The sequence below is a fragment of the Dipodomys merriami genome, unplaced genomic scaffold (genome assembly GCF_024711535.1).
Source record: "Dipodomys merriami isolate MVZ:Mamm:240054 unplaced genomic scaffold, mDipMer1.0.p SCAF_8, whole genome shotgun sequence".
Taxonomy (NCBI): domain Eukaryota; kingdom Metazoa; phylum Chordata; class Mammalia; order Rodentia; family Heteromyidae; genus Dipodomys; species Dipodomys merriami.
In genome coordinates, this window is record NW_027206401.1 from 31,360,379 (window position 1) to 31,386,126 (window position 25,748).

The 25,748-nt window shown below is 42.4% G+C and overlaps 1 protein-coding gene across 1 annotated transcript in view; it reads left to right on the top strand.

The window, feature by feature from the left end:
- The window catches only part of Mettl24 (methyltransferase like 24), a 100,251-nt gene that overhangs the window by 15,454 nt on the left and 59,049 nt on the right, over nucleotides 1-25,748 (top strand). The window contains exons 2-3 of the mRNA XM_070010643.1: nucleotides 16,591-16,689; nucleotides 24,224-24,348. Coding sequence (XP_069866744.1) covers nucleotides 16,591-16,689; nucleotides 24,224-24,348 — 224 coding nt within the window. The remainder of the gene's footprint in view (nucleotides 1-16,590; nucleotides 16,690-24,223; nucleotides 24,349-25,748) is intronic.

The following is a 25,748-nucleotide window of genomic DNA, read 5'->3' on the forward strand; positions in this document are numbered from 1 at the left end:
CAGAAGAGCTGAGGGACAGCGCCCAGGCCCAGAGTTCAGGCTCCACGACTGGACCCCCCCCCCAAAAAAAAATTCTACTGTAATATACATTAAAGAACATAAAGATAGTGCAATATATTTTAAAATATGTGAACCTTCTTAATTTACCTGTAAATTGTTTCCCACAAGAAAGAATGTCTTCAGTGAATCTCAAGAGAACCATCAGCACATTGTCATAGAGGGTTACGGGGAAGATTTGGACCAGACGGGTCATGATCAGAAGGTTATCTCTGTGACATTTTGGGGGTCAAACTCCTATAGTTTTACTTTTACCTGAAGAATTATGTTCTCTATCTTTAGCAAGTCATTGTGTCTGCGCATGTGCACGTGCACACACACACACACACACACACACACACACACATACACACACACACACACACACACATACACACACACATACACACTTGCATAGTCCTAGAGCTTGAACTCAGGACCTGAGTCTCTTTTTCTCATGGCTAGTCCTTAACCACTTGAGCCACAGTGCCATTTTCAGCTTTTTCAAAGTAGTTTATTGAAGATAAGAGTCTCCTGGCCTTTCCTGTCCTGGATGACTTTGAACTGCAATCCTCAGCTCTCAGTCTCTTGAATAGCTAGGATTACAGGAGTGAGCTACTGGCACTCAGCAACAAGTAACTTTTACAGTAACAGCTATTTATCATTTTAAGGTTTCTTGTCAAGTCTTTGGAATTATGAAAACTTCCAATAGTGTAGAAAAGCTCTGTGTTCTTAAACAGATTTGGACATGGTAGAGCATCGATGTTGCAAGCCTGAGGCCCTGAGTTCAAGCTTAATTCTGCAACAACAACAAAAAAAACTTAAACATATGTGGACCAAACATAAAGCTATGCTTTTTTTCATGGTACAGACTATATACAGATTTAGCTTAAAGTTTGTAATAACTGGGATGTAGTAATTTAACTTAAATCTATCAAAACAAATGCTCATTTTTGTTCATGTTTTTTCAAAAATGCCTTCTCACAGTTTTTTTCAGGGTTTCTGCTAAATCACTCTTCATCTCTGATTTTTAGTTCAACTCAAAGATGAATTAAAGATGGGTGCCAATGGCTTGCATCTGTAATCCTAGTCATTAAGGAGGCTGAGATCTGAGGATTGTGGTTCAAGGCCAGTCCAGACAGGAAAATACATGAGACCCTTACCTCCAATTAGCTGCCAAAAAGCCAGAAGGGAGCAATAACTCAAGTGGTAGAATGTTAGCTTTGAATAAAAAACTTAAGGAACAGGCCGGGCACTGGTGGCTCACGCCTGTAATTCTAACTACTCAGGAGGCTGAGATCTGAGAATCGCGGTTCAAAGCCAGCCTGGGCAGAGAGACCGTGAGACTCCTATCTCCAATAAATCACCAGAAAACCGGAAGTGGCGCTGTGGCTCAAGTGGTAGAGTGCTAGCCTTGAGCTGAAGAGCTGAGGGACAGCCCCAGGCCCAGAGTTCAAGCCCCACGACCAACAACAACAACAACAAAAAACGTAAGGAACAGTACAAATGTCCTGGGCTTAAGAATTGAAGATATTGAAAGCTTATAATAATCTATTTCTGCCCAAATCAGAATATTTACATTTAGCTATATTATGCTGTTGCTACATAAAGCCCAATTAACGAATTTTCTTGCTTTTTTTCCCAAACTAATTTTTTTAAAAGAAAGTCCTCAATCTCAAGAAGTTTATCACGTTCTTTCCTCCCTGGCATTTAAATCAATGTAAAAATGTCCCTTGGAATCGGTTTTGTGGAGAATTGTGAAAGATGCAAAGCATGTGGTATAAGGCTTCTAGTCTGGTTAGATTCACTCCCTGAATCAGATCATAGCAACCATTCAATTAAGTCTAAAGCAAGAAGTAAACACAGTAAGACTTGTGTAGTCCATTTGACACAGAGTGGAAAGTTTGGAGATTAGGACCTTGGAGGGCAGAACTAAAACTAGGCCTTGCAAATTGAGTCGAATTTGAACTGACAAGTGACTAAGGGTGGGAATTCTGCATAGGAGGACCAAGGCTGGACAGAGGCCTATTATACTTAGAAAAGAGAGGTGAAGGTTTGGTTTGTAACCAAAATGTCCTTTTAATTTTTTTTTAATCGGAATATTTCCTATCATTTTGGAGCTTTGTCTCAACACTGCTTTAGTTACGCTTCCTCTTTTTTTCTATCCAAGAATCTCCATAAGAGTAATGTTTTGTTTTGGTTTTTTTTCATTCCATCTCTGAAGGTGTGTCATTGGCAAGATTTTGAAGGAATGCAGTCATAATAATGATGATGACCATCTTTTACTGAGTGCCTCTTAGATGCTTGTTTTAGTCAGGACAGGCTAGGTTTATGGTAGAGTAGCAAACTTCCATGTGGATGTTTGAATTTCAAATTTCACTGGATTAAAATAACCAACATTTTATTTGTTTGTTTGTTTGTTTTTTGGGTCCGGTCATGGGGCCTGAACTCTGGGCCTGGGTGCTGTCCCTCAGCTCTTCAGCTCAAGGCTAGCGCTCTACCACTTAAGCCACAGAGCCACTTCTGGCTTTTTTCTTTTTGCTTGTGTAGTGCTGAGGAATCGAACCCAGGGCCTCACGCATGCAAGGCAAGCGCTCTACCACTGAGCCACCTTCCCAGCCCTAAAATAACCAACATTTTAAATAAAATGTTTATTTTATTGTAGAGATGCTGTACGGAGGGGTTACAGTTACATGACTAAGGTAATGAGTACATTTCTTGTCAAACATTATTACCCCCTCCTTTGTTGTTCTCCCACTATCCCTTCCCTCCCCCACTTCCATAACTCTCCCCCACCAACGTTGTAAAGTTCATTTCCAATATAATGTCTTGTGGGTATCATTGTTGCAATGGGTCATCCTGTCTGTGTCCTCGCCAACTTTTATTTCTTGGGCACACTGCATGTTCAGTGTGATGAGTAAAGTCCAGGTCCTAGTTTGTTGCTATTATTCAAGGGTTCAAGTTAATCCCTGAGGTAGCTTACAATAGCCACTGCCATTCATCAGAAAGGTCTAAATCCTTTCCCCTGATGCAAGTTCCCTTTGAAGTTGATGTTGGCATGCTATATGTGTCTATGATTAGCAAAAGTATGTGTGGGGAAGTAAAATGGAGAGCTAGGATGGAGGCAGCTTAGAGAATCAGAGCAAGGATGGGACTAGCTGTCCAGTGTCACCCCTGTGCAGCTCTTACTGTGACTTTGGCTTGTCATATCACTTCTGTAAGCCTCATCATAAGTAATAATAGGAAGGGATCAGTGTAGATGAGCAAGAAAGTCACTTTCAATACAATTCTTCTCTCTAAGTATTACATAAGTAAAAATTAAAGCTAGAAATGACTTGCTTGCATCTTCTAGATTCTGTAACTTTTTTGTTTTGTTTTGTAGTCTTTTTCCATGTGAAAGGATGTTTTTCTTTAATACAAGGAACACACATCCCTTCTCCTACTATGAAGAAATACTCTCAGAACTTCATCATCTTTGAGCTATTTATTTGCACAATATCTCCCCTTGACTCTTGTTACTTCCAGGCTGGGATGGTGTCTGGAACAGGACAAGGTCATTGCCGCTGGGGAAGTCTCACTTTCGACCTTGGAGATTCTCACTATCGTTCAGTGAGAGCCTCCATCCAGACAGCCCCTCAGCAGCAAACCCAATAATAACTGGCCTCCAACAACATCTGCTTCCTTCAGTGGTTCTTCGTGTTCCTGAAAAGGGCCACTTAGTGATAAAGATAAAGCTTTTCCCTTCCATTTAGGCCAGAGGCTTAAGTGCTTTTCGTTCCAGAGGAGTCCAGCCAGCTTTGCCTGCCTTGTTTCACAAGTTGGCAGCTTCCCACAGATTAAAAAGAAACATTCACGAGGCCGCTTCTAGTTTGTCAGACACTATAACTTACAGTGCATTCAGGCAGAAAAATGTCCTATAAATATACATTCATGCAGGGAATGTTCCAGAACCAAAGCCTTATCTCTAATTGTCAGGTAGGATTTACTGTGGTTACCTAAAGGCCAGAGTGATAATATGGAAAACATAATGTGAAAATGAAAAAGAGTTAATATGCATGGGCATGGTTAAAACTCAGAAATACATGCATGTGTACATGCAGAATTATGTGCGACCAATGACATTGTATCATGGGATATGACAGCCTCATCGGGACATGGATGATACTTTTAGTCGTGTGATGAATGGTGTGGCTTGGCTGAGGTCCTGTGCTCCATTTAACGTCATTTCCTTGAACCCTTTTCGGGGGTTGGGGGGCTGTGCCCTCCTCACTGCAGGGCACCTCCTGTCTCGCTTGCCCAGGTAAGATTTTCAAGCATCATCCAGTGTTTGTAGTAACTACCAAGGCAATGTTGCTTCTGAGGTATGTACTGTGCCACGTGTGGCTGTCATCCCATTTGCCATGAGGCCTCTGCCCCGAGTTCAGGTCCTCTGTGTGGCATCAGGGATGGTCTCTTTCTTCTGTGGTTCCTGTTCGCTCGGTGACTGGGGAAGGGGCATGTTTATTCTTACTGTGCCAGTCCTGGGGCTTGAATCAGTCAGGGCTTGGGCACTGTCCTTGAGCTTTGTCTCTCTCTCTGTCTCTCTCTGTCTCTCTGTCTCTCTCTGTCTCTGTCTCTCCCTCAACTAGTACTCTACACTTGAGCCATAGCTCTACTTCCAACGTTTTTGGTGGTTAACTGGAGATAAGAGTCTCACGGACTTTCCAGAACTGAGACCCGCCCCCCCCCCCCCCCCCCCCCAGCTCTCAGCCTCCCGAATAACTAGAATTACAGGTGCAAGCCACCAGTGCTCGGCTATGTTTACTATTTTTTGATAATAAAAATCACTTATGTAGAGTGTAGAACTGAAACAGTTTTCTTACTTAGATGATGTTTGAACAGATCTTAGAACACAAAGAAGCCCTAGGGAGTCTTTTTTTTTTTTTTTTTTTTTGGGTCCGGTCATGGGGCCTGAACTCTGGGCCTGGGCGCTGTCCCTCAGCTCTTCAGCTCAAGGCTAGCACTCTACCACTTGAGCCACAGCGCCACTTCCGGCTTTTTTCTTTTTGCTTATGTGGTGCTGGGGAATCGAACCCAGGGCCTCAGGCATGCAAGGCAAGCGCTCTACCACTGAGCCACCTTCCCAGCCCCGCCCTAGGGAGTCTTATAGACCATGCTGGCTCCCAGATGAACTTGGGAGGGTAGAGACTTCTGGGCAGGAATCAAGTAGAAACCCTTCTTTCTACTCTTTGCTCTCTTTTATGCTTTTTCTCTATTCTATTCCTCTCCTTCCCTTCTGGTAACTTTCCTGCGCCCCTCTATTTTCCTTTGGTGTTGTAGCTACTCAGGATTGCATGCCTGCCTGCATACAGACTGTCCGTCCTGGAGGCTGGGATGTAAGGAGCTGATGGCTGATGGGGGTGAGGAGGGATAACTGATAGCGGTTTTCTGATGGAAGCAAATGCATGAACAGAACTCATTGATGTGGATTCAGATGATGCTAGATGTTTAGGACTTTTGGTCCAAGAAAATCCAGGTACCTTACTTATTTTCAAAGAGGTTAGGGATGCATGTGGAGGGGTGTGTGTGTGTGTGTGTGTGTGTGTGTGTGTGTGTGTGTGTGTGTGTGTGTGTGTGTGTGGAGGAGCAGGGATAGATAGAAACCTTTAAGAGCATGGCTAATGTGTTCTCCAGCGTACATTTTTATACAAGCGTATCTAAATGAAGCTCCCCGCTTCTTCTCTAGTTGATATGCCTCCTCACTGAAATCCCTGACTTGACATTTGCATTTCTACTTTGTATGCAGACACTGTATAATGTCTGCATCATGAAAACAAATGAAAACCTCTGGCTTTCACTGGATCTATTCCAGGTGTTTGGCATCTCTTTTGACTGTCTATGATAACACCAGAAAATGCATGAGGTTTTCTTCTGTTAGCCACCACCCCCCTGGGGTGTTCAATTTCGCACAGATTGAACCATTTTGACACACAGAGAAAATATGGTGAATTTAAAGGTGTCAGTTTAAGAACAAAGCCCTATTCTAATTTGCTTGGCTTCTCTTTGCAACTTACCAGAACAACTTAGAGAATTAATCTAGAGCTGACTGTTTATTCCTCCTTGTCCCTCCCCCTCCCTTTCGTTTCTCCTTCTGAAAAGTTATCAGAGCTTGCTTGAATTATAGTGCATTTTTTTCTTGCCAAGTTGATTTGATTTCTGGTTCCCTTGCCTCCCAGCCCACACTCTGTGTAATGAAGCAGGGGTGGCAGATTGATGGGGAAAGGATGCAAAACTCTGCTCTGGGATGTGGGTTTCAGCATGCTGTGGTCTGCTGCCAGAAACATTTAGCAGATGGGCTTGGTGGAGGAGAGCTAGGACTGGGTTTTGACTGGGATATGAGATGCCCATATGAAATAGGATGGGCTGGCTCTGCCCTTTCTTGACCCTGGTCCAGTGCCCACTTTATCACAACATTACTATCAGTTTAGCTTTGTTGTTGATGCTGTCTTCAGTTTTCGGCAGTTTGATTATGATGTACATAGATGTTGAATTCTCCCAATGTTCCTCTTAGGGAGTGTTGAGCTCCTTAATCTTTTAAGTTTATGTATTTTGTCCAAGTTTTGTTTAATATTATGTAGAATGTTGGCATATTTGTTTTAACAGGCAGTTGGGTTTGGGCATCAAGTTCTAATGAGTTTTTCTGTGATGTCATGGTATGAATATAAAGTGTTCCCCACAGGCTCCTAGGTAGAAGGTTGGTCCCTAGATAGTGGTGTTATGGTAGAAACCTTAAGAAGGGAGATCCAGTGAGAAAAAGTGGGTTGTTGGAGGGGTGCTTTGAAAGGTGTCTTGTCCCTGGTCTCTTTCTGTCTCTCTTTCCTGGCCACCATGAGGTGAGATACTCTGCCCTGCCACACCCTTCTGCCATGATGCTCTGCCTCACCATGGGACTGGAAATATGGAATCAGCCAACCATGAACGCAAACCTTTCAAAAGCCCAGATGACCCTTTCCTCTTTTTAAGTTGTTTCTCTCAGAGGTTTGTCACAGACAAGAAATCGACACTGTATTCTAAGTTCTATATCAGTTCTGTTTGCCAAGCCCTTGCCCTGTATTTTAGCTCTGTGTATGTATGCTCATTAGAGGTCATCCAGTCTGCTTATTAATCCAGTTTTCAAAGTCTGTTACTACTCATGATCAGACCCCTGAAGGTGCAGTGAGTTCTAGTGGGGTTCAGGCCTTCACAAACTACTTTGGGGGTTGCTTCCCTCAGCTGCTTCTCTCCAACTGTTATAGTACTATACAGCTTACTCAGCTTCTGACTCTAGACAGAAAGAAGGTTTTGGGCTTTAGATACCCCTGATTTGCTCATGATTCTCTGCCTACTTCCTGCTCAGTCCAAGGCCCAACTATGGGAGGAGAAAGTAGTAAATGGGGTTCATTCCTGCGTCTCAGATCAGACAAGGAGCCGTCTTTCTCCCAGAGTTTTAGGTGCATTTTTGAGCATTAAAAGACACTCACTGTAGTCTACTCTTCATGGTATTACCTTGGGGTTGGGAGACAAGACTTGAGAAAGAGAAAAAAGAGGAGAGGAGGATAAGGGGTTGCTTTACCACTCTTTGTGAGAAACAGGAGTCACCTGCCCTCTGTGAGTCTGGATTTGAGGGTTGCTCTGGGGCCTTCTATCTGTTCTAATGCCTGTCACGTGGTCTTGGCACCCTTTAGAGCAGGAAGGAAAGATAGTAAAGGAAAACCAATGGGGAACTCACTGCTGATTCCATGGTACTTTACATTCTTGTCTTATTTTGCAATCTGTCTGTAAATGTTTACTTTTCAGATTCCTCAAATCACTGTTTCTTGCAGTCTATCTGTGTGCATTTCATTGCTGCATCCAGTGGTGAATCCAATGGTGGGAATGTGCTTTTCTGACTTGAAATAGAAATTGAGGCTCTAGTTTTTTGAGTGGAATTTTGATGATGTACTTGAATTTATTATTATTGTTAGTGCTGGCCCTGGGGCCTGATCTCAAGGTCTGTTCCTGAGCTTTTTTGCTTAAGGCTAGTGCTCTACCACTTAATCCACAGCTCCACTACTGGCATTTTGGTGGTTAGTGGATGATAAGAGTTTCATGGATTTTCCTACCCTGGCTAGCTTTGAATCACAGTCCTCAGATTTCAGCCTCTTGAGTAGTTACGATTACAAGCATGAGCCACTGGGGCCTGGTTGAAGTACCTGAATTTTATGTATCACCATAAAATGAATCACTGACTCTTGCTTTTTCACAGGTGGGGTTGAGCCTCAGCACTAAGCCAGTAGCTTGAGAATGCTGAGGGAAGCAGTATGAACTGCACATTTTCCCCAACTTCAGAACCCAGGTTCCATTTAAGGAAAGGTCTTGGAACACCAGTGGCTGATGGCTGTGAACTCTCAGCTGTGGCTAGATTCATGTTCTGTCCACACACAATTTTGTGCCTGTCCCTTCTCCAATAGCCCCTCCTCCCTACTATCCCCTTTCTCTTTCTGAAGAGGAATAAACAATTTGCCTCATTCACTGTTTCCTGCCTACAAACAGATGCTCTTAATTATCACTAAATTGCTAAATAAATCTATTTTAACATGTTTTGGGTTTGTTTCTCCCAGAAAACTTTGGCTTCTCCAACATCAACATGTCAACATTCACTCAGCATTTGATTGAGTTTGAGTTAAGGACTCACAAACTTGTATTTGGCTATGAGCACAAGCATAATGTAGAGAGTCAATTGTGAGCCATGTTCCCCCTGCACAAAATCCTGGTTCTAATATCTTTCAGGATCTTGGTAATGATAGGAATGTGCATTTAGGACTATTGAGATTTTATGACAAATTTCCCAATCTATTAAGTATCCATCACAATAAAGAAACTAATCATTACATATGTCAAAGAACTGTACATTACTTGAGATTTGTCTATCTCTTCCAAAATACATAAAAATGTGTAAAAATTCCTCCCCAAACTGAGGGTGGCACTGTTAGTAGTTGGACAGTTTTCTCATGGGCTATATGAAGCCACTGGGGTGCTGAGGAGAAGGAGAGGAAACTGCCTGTGAAGAAAGCTGATATTCCAAGTTCCCAGACAAAGAGCTTTTGCCCAAGACAGAGTTGATGTCTCTTTGCTAGGTCAATGGGTGGGTCTGCTTTTCTTCCCCTCCCTTAACTACTTTTCAAGCCATCCATTTTGTTTGGGGCTTATAGTCTTCTGTTAGTAAGTGGAAGCTGGTAGGAAAAGAAATTTTTTAATGTCTTTTCTTTTTTTTTTTTTTTTGGTCTCTCTCTCTGTGATCTTTTAGGAGTGAAATATTAGAATTTAGCTTCGAGGCTTGAGAGAATCAATTTCTTCTTCCTCTTCCTCCTCCTCTTCTTCTTTTTTTCTTTTAAGAAACAAAGTTTAAGGCAGAGATCAAAAATGATAAAAAAAAATAAATCTGAAAGCCTGGTGACTATGCCCATTGTAATCTCATTGATTCAGATTCCTTATCCTCATGCACGGAAACTCTTCTTACCTTTGGGAAGTAGAACCCGAGATGTTTGCAAGACAGCCACCAAACTACAGGAGCCACTTGTATCACTTTTGCTGTCCTTTGTCTTTTAATTTTTGGAATTAAAAAAAAAGTAACAAAGACTTTTGCCTGCTTTTCTGAAACTGGCTTTTAGAGGGGGAAGAAAAGCTTTAGAAACGCCAGCTAGCTTTTCAACACACATTCCCTAGAGAAGCCCTAGAGAAGCCCTTGCAAGCATAAAGGAGCTGCTTCCTTTCTTTGGAGATCCGGGAGCTTTCTTGGGCTGAGAAGCTTGTCTAATATAGAGGAGGTCCTTTTTGTGAGAAGTTTCTGTCTCTGCAAGAGCTCAGGAACAAGGCCCCCTCTGTGTGACAACCTACCATTTGTCATTCCAGTACAGCCCACTGGGGACAGTCGACAGACCAATCCAAAATAATGGTGTCTCCAGCCACCTTCTGCTAAGCGTCACCTGTCTGTCAGAGAAGTTTGATGGACTGACATGATTGTGAATCCACATTCCCAGGAACCTGTGTTCTCAGAAGCCATGCAAGGGACCTTGTTATGGTCATGATATTTGAAGCACATGGTTAACAGGCATTTCCTGTAGCCTTGTATTGAGGAAGATGTTCAGAGAAAAATCATAATAAACAAATAATTCTGGATAAAAAGATAGGATTCTTCTATTCTTCTATTAAACCTGTCTTTGTCATTTGAAGATGCTCAGAGAATTCTCTTGGTGGGAATTTGGAAAGGACAAATGTTGATGTATATACACTAGAGAATTAAGACAAATGATAATTGAAAGATGATAAAAGCTAGTGATTTCCATGGGGTAACAATCACGAGTTGCCATCAGATGGATTCATATAAGAATATCGCTTTATGTGAAATGTTTTTAAACAGTTCAACCAAAGCATTAAGCCAGAGTACTTTTTTGTTGTTGGTCGTGGGGCTTGAACTTTGGGCCTGGGCTCTGTCCCTCAGCTCTTCAGCTCAAGGTGAGTGCTCTACCACTTGAGCCACAGCACCACTTCTGGCGTTTTCTGCTTGTATGGTGCTGAAGAATTGATCCCAGGGCCTCGAGCATGTGAGGCAAGCACTCTACCACTGAGCCACCTTCCTAGGCCCAAACCAGAGTACTTCTGAGGGTATCTATTTGCAGTGTGTTTCTATTGAACCCTTTCCTTAGACTCTTCAGTCTGTTCACAGCTACTATTCCAGCTGCTGTGTTTAGCTTCTCTGTAGTCAACACTCAATTGAAAATGAGAATTATTAGATGGCAATGAAGGTAACTATTTGTGGGATCTTAAGGTAATTCTATAATTTTACTGTATTGCCTCATCATATGAATTCATAATTATTGAACTATGAAGTTACTTTTGTATGTTAGCCCAGGTTAAATGCTACTATTGTGTTTGAAGTGTTTGAAGATTCTGGTGGCTCACTCCTAGCCACTCAGGGGGCTGAGACCTAGAGGATCAAGGCTTGAAGCTATACAGGATAGAAAGGTCTGTGAGACTCCATTCCTGATTATCCAGCAAAATACCTGGACTGGAGGAATGGCTCAAATGGTAGAGCACCAGCTCTGAGCAAGTGAAACTGAATGAGGGTTAGAGGCCCTGAGTTCAAGCTCCAGTGACTGGTAGTCTTTCTTATTGTTATTGAAAGGTGATGTACAGAGGGATTACAGTTGCATAGGTCACATAAAGAGTACATTTCTTTTTGGACAAGGTCACCCCTTCCATCACTTTCTCCCAGTTTTCCCCTCCTGTCCCCCCCCCCCCAAGTTGTATATAGTTTATTTTCAACATAGTGTCAGTAAGTATCTCACCATGTGAATATCTCGTGATCTCCCTTCCTCTCTATCAAACAAACTTCCAAACAAGACAAATGGTACAAAAAACAAAAACAGCAATGAAGGGGAAAAAAAGATGTAACAATAACAGATACTGGTAGAGATGTGGCCAAAAAGGAACTCTACTTCACTGTTGGTGAGAATGTAAACTTGTTCAACCACTCTGGAAAGCAAAATAAAGGTTCCTCAAAAGACTAAACACAGAGCTTCCCTGTGACCCAGCAATTCCATCTTGGGCATTTATCCAATAAACCGCAAACCAGGCTTAAAGCTACCACCACTAAAGCTACCAACACATGTTCTTTGCAGCATTGTTTACGATAGCCAAGACATGGAATCAACTCAGAGGCCCTTCAATGGATGAATTAATCAAGAAAATGTGATATATCTATATCTATATCTATCTATGTATCTATGTATCTATGTATCTATCTATCTATACAATGGAATTCTACTCTTTCATCAGACAGAATAATATCATACCATTCGTAAGGAAATGGAAATACTTGGAAAAAATAATATTGAGTGAAGTAAGCCAGGCCCAAATAAACATAGGTTGCATTGTTTCCCTCATTAGTTGTAACTAAAATGTACCTACAAATCTACAAATGGTAAAAAAAAAATACACTTGAACATGATAAATTATTCAGGTCTCTAGACATTCACACAGTGAGACCAAAGGAGGATATTCTTAGGAGAGGACCACAAAGGCTCAATAGCTATGTGCATATGATCATATAAAATGAGATTTATCAAAATGAACTACAGAAGTAGAAATGTAAAGTCTTTAATGATTTTAGAAAGATCTTTGGGGTATTTTGAGACTTCTAACAGTGAAGATGCATGATCTGCATTATTTGCCTTTTTTGCATTTATTATAGACTAATGATCAAGTGTTCCATTTCTTTGTATCTCCACGGTACCTACAGAGATTCTGTCAGAATCCCTAAACAGTTTGTTGAATGTGTTGGGTGACACAGCTGTGTCATATATTAACTTGCAACCAAGCCTGGTGTAAGGCACAAATAATGCCAATGGCATGCCCAAATGATTCCTCAGTCAAATATCACTGCTTCTTGCCAAAGAATGCTGTCCAGACAAAATCCATTTACCAATCCTAGTCCAGGCCCTATTGTGTTCTACCTGCTCTGTCTCTGAGGGCATAGGCCAACTGCTTGCTAGCCTTCCATTTGGATTAGGCTAACAGGAAGCAGGAAATCCTCAGAAAGGGCAGACAGTGAGGGTGCAGTCTGATAGGATTGGCTATGTTCATTACTATTATTATTATTATTTGTCGGTCATGGGGCTTGAACACTGAGCCTGGGCACTGTTCCTCAGCTCTTCAGCTCAAGGCTACTGCTCTACCACTTGAGCACAGTGCCACTTCTAGTTTTCTGGTGGTTAATTGGAGATAAGAATCTCACAGGGGGGGGCTGGGAAGGTGGCTCAGTGGTAGAGCGCTTGCCTTGCATGCCTGAGGCCCTGGGTTCGATTCCTCAGCACCACATAAGCAAAAAGAAAAAAGCCGGAAGTGGCGCTGTGGCTCAAGTGGTAGAGCACTAGCCTTGAGCTGAAGAGCTGAGGGACAGTGCTCAGGCCCAGAGTTCAGGCCCCACAACCGGACCAAAAAAAAAAAGAATCTCACAGGGACTTTTCTGCCTGGGCTGGCTTTGAAGTGTGATCCTCAGATCTCAGCCTCCTGAGTAGCTAGGATTACAAGCATGAGCCACCAGTGCCCGGCTTGTGTTTCTTTGTTAAAGGCCCTCTCCGTATCATTTTTCTTGGGCTTGTAGGCCATGAGCACTGCCCACACTTTGTAAGCGGTCCCTTAGTGAACTTCTCCAAACAATCTGAAGATCCCTGATATTTTGCTGGGCCTCTGACAAGTATTTGCCCAAATCACACAGATGACAAAGTTGGTTCAATCTAGCTCCCACAGCCTGTCTCCCTTGTATTATTTCCAACTAAATACTCTCTTCCAGGTCACCTGACCTCCAAATTAGAATCAACTGGAGCAGGGGTGAGCAAGCTACAGCTCACAGGCCAAATCCCACCCACAAACGGCCTGTTTCTGTAAATGGGGCGTTACTGGAGTACAGCCAGGATCATTTGTTTACTGTCTCTGTCTGCTTTTGAGCTATGATGGGAGGTGAAGGGTTGCAACAGAATCTTTATGGCCTGCAAAGTCTAAACTGTTTGTCATATGACCCGTGATAGAAAAAGTTTACTGATCCTTGACTCAGTGGGAAAGGAGACATATGAACTTCATCATTTTCATCAAAGGCTCCTGGGCCAGATGCTGGGGGGCACTTGTGAGTGACCCCAGGAGAGTTAATGGGAGGTGTTTGACTCCAGCCTGACAGGCTCTTGTGGAGACTGGCTCTTGTTGCTGTGCAACTGCTATAGTGACCCAGGAAGACACTCGATCTACTCAACAAAAAAAAAAAGAATGTGACTAAGAAAAAGGATGAGGCATTTGCATTGATCATTCGTGCTTTCAGAAATATTTCCTGAAAAGAGTGGCTGGCCCAAGTGTGTTTGCATTTCCGTATCAACGTTATGCTGTACAAAGCTGACTCCCCTACCTGAGCATGCTGTCTCTTAAGAATCCAGCTTGCATTTATATCTATCCTTACCAGTGTCTGGCACAGAGTTGTCAATGTTCAATAAACAGTTTCACCAAATGGTATTCAATGTTTAAGAACAGAAAGAAAAGAGAAATAGAGAGTAGAGGTGTGTTAGACAGTTCTGCTCTCATGGGCCCCTACCTGCTTGACCTCACAGATTAAGAACAGCTAGCTATAAGATGAGGCAATCCGTCTGGTAAAGGTGTCTCTCAGGGAAGACTGGCTACATAACTTGTGTAAATGAGAATCCAGAGCTTCTTGTTCAAAACTCAGTAAGAATTTGAAGGCAGGGTCAGTAAAGGACTGAGTAAGGCCCGCTAAGCCTGAGGAGGCTGTGTATCGGTGAGAAAGAGGCCACTCATAAGAGGTCAGGGAGGCCCTTTTTCTCTAGAGCCACTCCAAAGGCAGTTCAGACTGTTGGGATGCTGAGCCCCGGGACTCTGCAGTGTTAGACAGCTGAAACTGCCTGATCTGGGATAAGGAATCACCTCCAAAGTGTCTGCAGTATCTCTAACCAGTCCACAGGAGCAGATTGCTTTTCCCAGTTCCTGCTTGTTCTGCCTGTGCCTCTCTGTTTTTGGTTTAACCCCTGGTCATCTGGACAGCCAGTTCATGCTAACATGTCTTATGGACAGCCAGTTTAGCTATTTCTTTTCTGGGTTTACACAATTGTCTTTACCCAGTGTTTATACATGAATAATTCCTTATCTTGTCCCCAGAATCCTCCCCTGCTTCTCTTACCACCACAACTGGATACAGAGACCACTGTGCAGAGAGCCCTGGAAGTCTTTCCTGCCCTGAAGGCTGAGCCTTCCCTTCTCTTGGGATCCCAGTGAGTTTCTGGGAGGTCACCAGGTGGTGACAATGCTGGGTGTGGAGCTCTGACTTTTTGCAAGACTCTTGAGACATGCTTCTTTTTTTTTTTTTAATTGTGAAAATACTGTACAGAATGGTTACAATTAAGTGGGCAAGGTAATGAATACATTTCTTTTTTTTTTATTGTGAAAATACCATACAGAGGGGCTACAATTACGTGGGCAAGGTAATGAGTACATTTCTTATCAAGCATTGTTGCCTCCTCCTTTGTTTCCCCTTCCCATCCCTTCCCATCTCCCATCCCCCTTACTCCCCCCCCCCCCAGCCAAAGTTCTAAAGTTTGTTTTTTGACATAACATCTTGTACATCTCATTGTTCCAATGGGTCCACCTTCCCCTCCACAAATTATACCAACATCAAATACAGTGAAAACAGGGGTTATACCGTGGGGGAGGGACATACAAAGCAACAAGGAAATATCTTATAAATATGTTAGAAACAATAGCAAGAAAAAACATTTGAGTCTTTAGCTTGGGGTTCATTTCGCCTAACATCAACTTACTGACCATTTCTGCTTGTCTCAGACATATACTAGTTATTGCAAATAAGGGAAACCATGGGACCTATGTTTCTTTGAGCCTGGCTTACTTCACTTAATATAATTTTTTCCAAGTCTTTCCATTGCCTAACAAATGGGGCAATGTCATTCTTTCTAATGGAGGCATAGAATTCCATTGTGTTATACGTACCACATTTTCAGCAGATGCTGGAGGGGATGTGGACAGAAGGGAACCCTACTGCATTGTTGGTGGGAATGTAAACTTGTTCAACCACTTGGAAAGTAGTTTGGAGGTTCCTCAAAAGACTCCACATAGAACTCCCCTATGACCCAGCAATCCCACTTTTGGGTATTTACCCAAATGATCACAAACAAGACCATACTAAAGCTACCAGCACAACTATGTTTATTGCAGCATTATTTACCATAGCTAAGATATGGAACCAACCCAGATGCCCCTCAGTAGATGAATGGATCAAGAAAATGTGGCATGCTTCCTTTTGATTGGCCGGTTCTACTTCCTCCAGACAACTGCCTCCCTCAGTGCCTCCTCAGCCCCTTCTTGCTGCAGCGTAAGCTCAGGGCTCTCTACTAGCTCCCTGCTTGTGGGAGAGACAATGTCAGCCGTCTCTCAGAGGCTGGCATAGGGGCTGTTCCACAGTGCCAGGAAGCTACCCTTCCAGGCCTGGTGATGACAGCTCCAGGGTTCTTACCCTGTGTGCATGAGCAGCAGATGGCATTGCCTATTTCGAAGGAGTGTGCTAAGGAAGTGTGCTTGAGTATTTATTTCATCCCCACAAAGGTGTGATTCCAGCATTATGGTGCCACCAACACCAGAACTGTCCTTTAGGGAGGCACAGAGTCACCAAACTCTCACCTTAGGGAATCATAGTAAATAAGGGATTGTGCAATAAAGGCTGCAGTTAAGCCTGATGGAGTGAGTTTGCCTTTGATCCAAAACATGGAATGACAATCCCCAAGGCAAGTGTAGTCTTCTGCAGAACTTGGGGTGATGGGCTCTGTCTGGTCTCATTTGTCTACCTGTGGCCAATATAACTTTAATGACAGTAGCTCTGTGCACACAGCTTTGGTGACAGTGGAGCAGCTGTGGCCCCATTGGATCCTCACCATACTCGCCCAGCTCCTCATGGCTCACACAGTACCTGTGTTCTATCTCTCACAGGGATCCCGGTGGCACATAGAGCTCCAGCCATGGGCAGGTCCTGCTCAGTCCCTAGAAGAGGAGGCCTCGAGGTTCCTGAGATACATCAACACCATGCAGGTTGGGTTACAGCCTTACCTGGGTTTGGAAGTCATGTCAAAGATACCGACTGCCCCTTTGAAAGAAGGGTTTGTCCCTGAGGGGTGGGAGGTTGCTAGTGGTTCTTGGAAGGCTCACAGTTATTGTCTCCCTCAGAGGAGGATAAAGATGCTTCCAGTTGCTGAAGCATCTTCCTCCTTCCAGAAGCCTCATCAACCTGAAGCATTCTAATGATTCATCCTGGAGTGTTTTAAAGATCCACTTTAGAAAATTGCTTTGGAAAAGCATTTGAAGCAACAGATTTGTCCCTATGAGAAAGCAGTTGAGCATGTCACAGAACAAAACCATCATCTGGAGGCTCAAACTCCAATTTGTATTTGGAGATATTTGCCTTCTCACTTCTCTGCTGGGGAGGCTTGGCAGCCAGGGACACACTAGGCCAGAGAGCAGAGGAAATTCTGAGACAGAGCACTGCTTAATGAATCCAAAGGCTTTCACTCTTCTTGGAGCACTTTACATCATTACCAAGCAGCAGCCGTTATTAGTGGCTTAACACACAGTGGCAGCTCCTGCCCAGCTTGAGGCTGAGTCGACCAAACAGGCAAGAGACCATCTATTAAGGAGAGTCTATGTCTCTTGACACATTAATCAGAAGGTACTGCTCTTGTGGCAGTTATAAGAGGGGATCTAGGCCCCAGGGATACTTAGCCCTGAACTAAGAGGTGCCAGTGAATTAGGTGCTGAGCATAGGCCCATCTGGGAAGCTGTCCAGGTAGAGTGAAGTATATGAATAAGTGTGACTCCAGGGATCCTAGATTCTTTTGATTTCTTTTAGTCCACTGGCTCTGGGCACTTCATTTCTCTGAGCCTCACTGGAAGTAAATCTAATTTTTCATTTGTGGAAGAGGATATATTTCTAGATTTTTTTTGGAGGGGTGTGTGTGGGGGGGACAGATTATACTATAAAGCCCAGGCTGGCCTCAAACTCCTGCTTCAGATTTCTGAGTGCTGGGATTGCAGGTGTGTGCAACCATGCATGGCTTACTTTAGGAACTTTAGGAGGCTAGTTCAGGGGTAAAAGAGAGTGTCATTTCTTATATGACAGGGTCAGTCAAGCAGGAATTTTAATATTTGTCATTCAAACATGGAATTCAAAGTTTGTGGAAATAACTGTGTATGATGGAATGATAAGTTGGTTCTTATGCTTTACAAAATTCATCTTTTACTACTGCAAGTTAGTCTGGTGGACTTATGCAGATTAATTAGTATACTGAAATCTTAGTTTTACAGTTTGGCTTTACAAAGGATTGGGAACTAGAACTCTTATTTATGTTTTAAAAAATTTCCTAGGCCCTAGAGAGAAATGTTAAATTTATGAGTTGAATTTGGGAACTTAGGAACCCATCCTCCAAAATTAATTTACTGAGTGCAAGGGTCCAAATTCTATTTTATGTGTATTTTATGTTAATGTTCTATAATTTATACAGGTGTATTTACTTAGAAGATGTTCTTGAGGCATGCAATGGTCATGCAATTTCAGGCTCCTGGATTTTCTCATGAGCTGTGGGCTAAGAGGAGAAAAAGTCTTAAAATCAGTGAAAGCATTCTGTGATATAATATAGTCTGATGTTGTAACTTTGAGCAATTTACTTTGCTTCTATGGCTCTCACTGTTCTGATCCTGAGAGAGAAGAGAAAGAGATTAGATCAGACAGTTTCTAATGTCTCCCCAGTTCTGTGACCTTGTAGTATGCAGATATTAGGGTAAGCATATGCTTAACTAAGCTTTCTTGTTTTTTGTTTGTTTGTTTTGGTGCTGGTCCTTGGGCTTGAACTCAAGATCCTAGGCACTGTCCTTGAAATTCTTTTGCTTATGGCTAACATTCTACCACTTGAGCCACAGCTTTATTTCTGGCATTTTTGTAATTCATTGGAGATGAGTCTCACAAATTTTCTTGACCAGGCTGGCTTTGAACCACCATCCTCAGATCTCAGCCCCCTGAGTAGTTAAGATTACAGGCACGAGCCACATGGCTTAACTAAATATTTTTGAACACCTACAACATGCCAGGAACTGAAGTAGACCCTGGAGATAGTCTGTTCCCTCAAGGAGCTGATGAATGAGTTGTGAAGATAGATAAGTCCACATTTAATTATTATTCAGCTTGATCAATGCAATAGTAGAAGTTTGATTGTTGAATCTACAAAGGAGAGAAAGATCCTTTCTGCCTTTGAGTTGTTATGTGCGTTATCTAGGATCAATTAACACAAGAACACAAGAAGAGAAACACATAAAAGTTTTATTAAGCTTCCATATATATGGAGATCTTCATAAGAGAATGAAATCTAGATAAATGACCAATGTATAATGATTTTATGTTTTGGGCGAAGAACAGTAAACTTATGAAGGAATAACAGGACAAATGGACCTCTAGACTAGAGCAGTAATTAGTAATTTTTCTTTTCTTTTCTTTTTTTTTGTGCCAGTACTGGGGCTTGAACTCAGGGCCTGGATGCTGTCTCTTAGGTTTTTTTCTCAGAGTTGGTGCTGTACCACTTGAGTCACAGATCTAATTTTGCTTTTTGCTTGCTAATTGGAGATAAGAATGTTATGGACTTTCCTGCCTGGGTTGGCTTAGAACTGTGATCCTCAGATCTCAGTCTTCTTCAGTAGCTAGGATTACGGTGCCAGGCAGAGCAGTACATTTTACAGGTGCTTCTACGACATATATTCAGTTTTAGTATGGGTAGAGACATAGATGAGATATAGATGACAATCAGATAAAAAAACAGACTTTAAAACACTTCAGTTTTTCTAGTTCAGAGCAGCCACTGTAAGTTAGATTAATTTTAAACTGCAAGACTTGCTTCCTGGAAGCATATGGTCTGGGGGTTGACAGCATGGTGAAAATATTATCAACCAAGTATTTCTGTGCCAGTACTGGTCTTGAACTCAGTTTCATTGTGGTCTCAATTACTATTCTTTGGTTATCAAGGCAATTTCCCACGAATCTGACTTGCTGCATGTAACACAAGACAGGCCACGTGGCCCTTTCTGAAGGTATAGTTTCTCAAGTGATTGTAGCTTGAAATGATCAACACACCAATTCAGACTATTGGAGATGGCATATCCTCAACCCCTGAAAAGCTCATTAAAAGGGATTTTTGTCCTCCAGAAAGAACAAAATAAATTCCCAGACATGACAATGGCTTTGCAATCAGGAGCCATTTGATCTAGGCAAAGCACTGTGCTTTGATTCACTTCCAGGTTAACAAGAGGCCAGCAAGTGGGAGCAATCAGCAATGACACTAAGTGATTCTTATCAGGATCTTTTGCTAACTCTTGCTCCATCCCCTTCTCTGGGTAATGGAGAACTTTTGGGTTGCTTTTGTGGCTTCTGCCTGATTTAGAGCTCATCTTAACAATGAAAGCCTGCAAAACTGACAGAATATTGGAGTCACTGTTACCTAAACCTTTTCAGTTAGAAGTAGTGAGTCATAATGGGTTAGGAAAGAAGAGCTCTGTACATCCCTGAAAGTACTAAAGCATATTTCATCCCCATCTTCTTATTATAGCTTTTAAAATAAGATATCATGTCTCTCAAATCCATACACTTGTACAAGACTCCATATTTGATATATCCATTGTTGATTTTTTTCATGTATCAGTGGCAACAGGCATTTGCTGAGCAGTTGCTCTGTGCCTGGTACTGTGCTGGCTTCTGGGATGTCAAACCTGAATATAATACTCCCATATGCTGGCAATCAGCTCATCTTCAAGAGAAATCTAAGGCCACTAATACGGGGTGTGAAGATAGGAGGGGAAGGCACCATAGGCCAAAGGAGCTGAGGAATAGAGGCAGAGGGCATAGGCCAGACTGGCACCATAACAGCTGCTGGCATGGCACACTTGCACTCTCACAGCACAGTGTCCCTGGCGGCACCACTGGACCCCTGCACGTCTAACAAAACATCAGAAGAATATGGCATGCAGAACACCAGCTGAGTTTCATTAGAAATCCCTTTATATATTTTTTTATATTTCTTTCTTATGAAAGACTATGAGTGCATAGCAGAGTTCTGCAGTTGATGATACAATCTGCTGCTAACAAGAAATGGTTAAATCATAAACATAGTGCTCTGTTCTGAGAGAAGGCTCCAGATCCAGCTTTTTATGTCAACCCCCAAACCATATGCCTCCAGGAAGCAAGCCTTGCAGTACAAAATTAATCTAAGCTATGATGGCTATTCTGAACTAGAAAAATGTTTTAAAGTCTGTTTTTTTTAACTATCTATCTATCTATCTATCTATCTATCTATCTATCTATCTATCTATCTATCTATCTATCTATCTATCTATCTATCTATCTATCTATCTATCTATCTATCTATCTATCCACCTATTTGTAAGAATAACCTATGAACTCAAGTTTTTGAGATGTAGACAATAAATTAACAACATGATATAACAATAGTATTTTTACATTTACTCTCTCTTCACTCCACACACCCCACCCCCCATACCAGAACAAAAACAACAAATGTTTCCTTCTGCCCTTGAGCCTTCCAAAACAATGGGGCTGCATAAACAGTTGATTGTTAAGGAATTTTTGCCAACAGTCTCCAAATTTTAAAGACTGCCTTTGCCACATTCACTTATGAGCTGGCAGGAATGCTACTCAAGCTTTTGGGCTACAAAAAGAAAAAGAAAAAGAAATGAATATAAATTAGTTCCCTTTAAGCTAACTAACTAAAAATGAAAATAGAAAACATTTTTTGCCCTGGAGTCTATTTTTCTTTATCCAGGCCTAATTTGTTTTTCTATGGCTAAAATTACAAGGGGAATTAGGCAGACAGAGAGCATAATTACTTGAGTTAGAGCGAGCCCCACGTTGCTATCCTGGCCTCTTTTGCTTGCAAGAGACCTTATTGAAGCCCTGGCCATCAATCTTAACTAGAAAGTGTGAAAAGTCAATATTTGATTAATTTTAGGAGAGAATTTCATGGAGAACTTCTAGAAGTTTTTGAAAGCTAATGTCTGTCAATGAGATGGTTAGTAAATGGTTCAAATTGGCTAACTCCCATGTTTTATTTTTGAGCTGAGACAGGAAGGAGTCTGGATGGCAATGATGTATCTTTAAGAGGAATGTAACTGTGTAAGACAAGAATATTATAATAAGAAAAAGGCGAAACAAGACCAACCGTTATCTATAGCACAGCAAACTCTAGTCAATGCCTTTAGCAAAGGAGGACCAGCTGGACTTCAAAGTCTTGAGTCTTGGTTTCTAATACTGACGTTTGGAAGGTTGTAGTTAGCTATGGATACCAGTCCCCTCTGGCCTTTTGTTAGGAATGGGAGTGGAGTGAGGAGCTGCTATGTTTCTTTGGAAGCTCTGGCCCATGTATAACCTTAAATTTCTAAGAAACAGTCAAGATCAGTTTGGAACCTTTTCTTGTGACTTTACAAATGGTCAGGCCACCAGGAAACCCCCAGGATTGCCCACCTAAGAATCACCTGGGGAAGCATAATTCATGTTCCCAGGAGTCAGTGTTTACGATTCGAATTTGCAGATGTGGAGTGGGACCCAGGAACCTGAATGTTAAGTATTTCCCAAGTGATTCTACTGCAGTTGGATTGTACCTTAAGAAGCGTTGTGGAAGAAACCAAGTTAGATTTTGATGGTGCTAGGAGGAAAGTATGAATGTCTGTCATTATGTAGCAACTGGAAGCATCAACCAGTGCAGTAATAAACAGGAAGGTGCCCTGCAGCGATTGGCTCAGGCTTCTGAAGTCCAGTTACACCTTGGAGGTCTCAGAACTTCCCTGGACTAGCCGGGCGCTGGTGGCTCACGCCTGTAATCCTAGCTACTCAGGAGGCTGAGATCTGAGAATTGCGGTTCAAAGCCAGCCCGGGCAGGAAAGACCGTGAGACTTCTATTTCCAATAAACCACTAGAAAACCGGAAGTGGCGCTGTAGCTCAAGTGGTAGAGCGCTCGCCTTGAGCTGAAGAGCTGAGGGACAGCACCCAGACCCAGAGTTCAAGCCCCACGACCGACAAAAAAAAAAAAAAAAAAAAAAGAACTTCCCTGGACTAACCTGCTTCCTGCTAGCAGCAGGTCTGAACAGAAAAGGCAAATGGAGGAGGATGCAGCCCACATTCAAGGCACAGCAATCTGCCTCACTACAGTAGATCAGAGCCCAATATGCACAGAGCCCTGACTAATTACATTAGCCATTCCCCTTATCTTGGGTGGATGCGTGGGGAAGAGGAGGTGGTCTAGCAGTGTCTCTTTGAGAGGAGAGTGGAAGGTGAATTATAGAAGGGTACCATACTGATGTACTCAGCTAATACATGTATTCTGTACTAGTTGCTTGAGAGAGTGAGAGTGAGAGTTCCATTTTTTATTTCTTTTCCATTTAGGCAGTGGTTAGAGATAGAGAAATAGAAAGATACTAGTAGAAAGAAAAAAAAAAAAAACTAGTGCTTTTTCTAGCTCAGGCCAGCCCTAGGTTACAGCAATCATAAGGCAGTGCTGGTTGAATAGGCTACACTTTGGAAAATCAGTTATGGTAAAGGATTGGGTGAGCCTAGAATGCCTTAAAGGAAAACAATATCACTTATTGTTATGTTTTTCTAGTGAGTTAAAGCAAGAAACTTCACACCACCCTGTGCACATATAGTATTCTGTTGTGTTCTGTGTTACAGCTGTGTCATAGTACATCATGATCAAGAGAGTTGTTTGCACAGGTGTGTGTATGTTTGTGTGTGTGTGTGTTTACTAAGACTTGAACTCAGGACCAGGGTGCTGTCCTTGACCTTCTTTTGCTCAAGGCTATTGCTTTACCACTTGAGCCTCAGCTCCACTTCCAGGTATTTTGGTAATTTATTGGAGATAAGAGTCTCATTGACTTTCCTGCCTGGTTGGTTTTGAACTTGGATCCTCCTGAGTAGCTAGGATTACAGACATAAGCCACCAGTGCTTGACAGGAGATGTCTTTTTAGGGTTGCTTATAATCTTGTCAACAGAAAGTACACAGTAATTTCACTTGACCCACAGTCAGCTGTGTTTCGTGGATAACATGTGCCACCTTTCTGGTCTCAACGCTCCCACTTTCCTGAGTTAAGGGGCAGCTTTGTAAGAACCCTTCTGTTCTCTATGTCTGGGATGCCCTGGGTCAAGGCTCAAACCTCCTGATCAACTCTGGTTCATTCTCCCAGATTAACACACCACTGAACAGCCTCCTGATGCTTCTTCTCTCTCATTTCTGCTCTTGATTTATTTGATCTCTGAGCAAATAATACAAACAGCTCCTAATTACCCTTCAAACCTACACCGAGTCTCCATGAGGTTACTGCTTATTTAGTATATCACTGAAATTCCTGGGAACATTTTCCAGCAGTCTGCTGGTTGGTTCCCTGGGGAGAAGGGTTTTGCTGTGGAGGATATAACTCTCCTATTAGGGTTTTCAGGATTGAGGAAAGCAGTTAGTCCCCTACCTGCCATTTAGCATCCAACATTTTAAATTATTTATATTGATTTGCAATCCTTACAGATTGTATGTGATCACATGGGTGCAGACTCCAGCCTTGCCAAGAAGCCCTGGTTGGTGTGTCTTGATGACAGGTTTGGCTTAGCTCATCAAATCCGCAACAAGCAGTGCCGCCTCTATTCTCTAGGGTGAGTACATTTTTTATCCCTGCAGAAGAAAACACAAACATTCCTACAGACAGCCCTGGCCTCTTCAGGTACACCAAGTTATGACTGGTTGCTGTGTTTACAGGTCTATACTTTGTCTCCTGCCATTGTTACGGACTGATTTGTTATACCACTGTAGGCACAAGCAGAGCTCTGAGGCCGCCTTGTCTGGAGCTGCCTTTACTTATTTATTTTCTTTCTTTCTTTCTTTCTTTCTTTCTTTCTTTCTTTCTTTCTTTCTTTCTTTCTTTCTTTCTTTCTTTCTTTCTTTCTTTCTTTCTTTCTTTCTTTCTTTCTTTCTCTTCCTATTCTTTGAACTCAGGAACTGTGCTTGCCAGGCTAGGGCTCTACTACTTGAGCCACACACACCCCTGACTCTGTTGTGACCAACATACGTCTTTGGTGCTTATACCAATCAGGACAGGCTAGCTGATGGTATAGTCCTTGTGGATGTTTGGCTTTCAAAGTTCAAAGGATTAAAATAACAACCTTTATTTTCTTGTACATGATGCCTTTCCAGTGGAAGTTGGTGGGGGTGGTAAAAGGCAACGTCTCAGCTTGTTGCTGCCATTCAGAAACTCAAGCAATACTAAGGTTTGATTGTAGGGCCTTACACTTAGTAGGAAAGCACTCTACTACTTGAGCCCCCTAGCCTATTTTTTTTTGTTTTACTTTTTCCCCCCAAATAGGATCTTGGCTTTTGTGGAGGCAGGCTGGGACTGTGATACTCCTATTTACATCTCCCATGTAGCTGAAATGGCAGGTACGCCTCAGCATGCTTGACTTGTTAGTTGAAATGGAGTCTTGGTAACATTTTTGCTGCTTGATATGAGCTTGAGCTATGGTTCTCTCAGTCTCCACCTCCTGAATGGACATAATGACAAGCATAATCCACCTGCCTGGTCTGAAGTCACTTTTTCTCCCATTCTGAGGATAACAAATTGGCAGCTTCAGTTTTCTCAAGATAAGTAAGAATAATCCTCTTGGTGAAAATGATCATTCCTGGGTAGAATTAGAGCATCCTCATTATAAAGAGAGAGAACACTAATTACCTACAGCTAGGAAAAAGAGAAAGTATGTTAAAAAATTTAATACAACTATGAGGGGCTGGGAAGGTGGCTCAGTGGTAGAGTGCTTGCCTTGCATGCATGAGGCCCTGGGTTCAATTCCTCAGCACCACATAAGCAAAAAGAAAAAAGCCGGAAGTGGTGCTGTGGCTCAAGTGGTAGAGCGTTAGCCTTGAGCTGAAGAGCTGAGGGATAGTGCCCAGGCCCAGAATTCAGGCTCCACGACTGGCCACCCCCCCCCCCAAAAAAAAGAAAGAAAAGAAAAAAAAGAAAAAAAATTTAATACAACTATGAATAACCTAAGACTCGTGATAG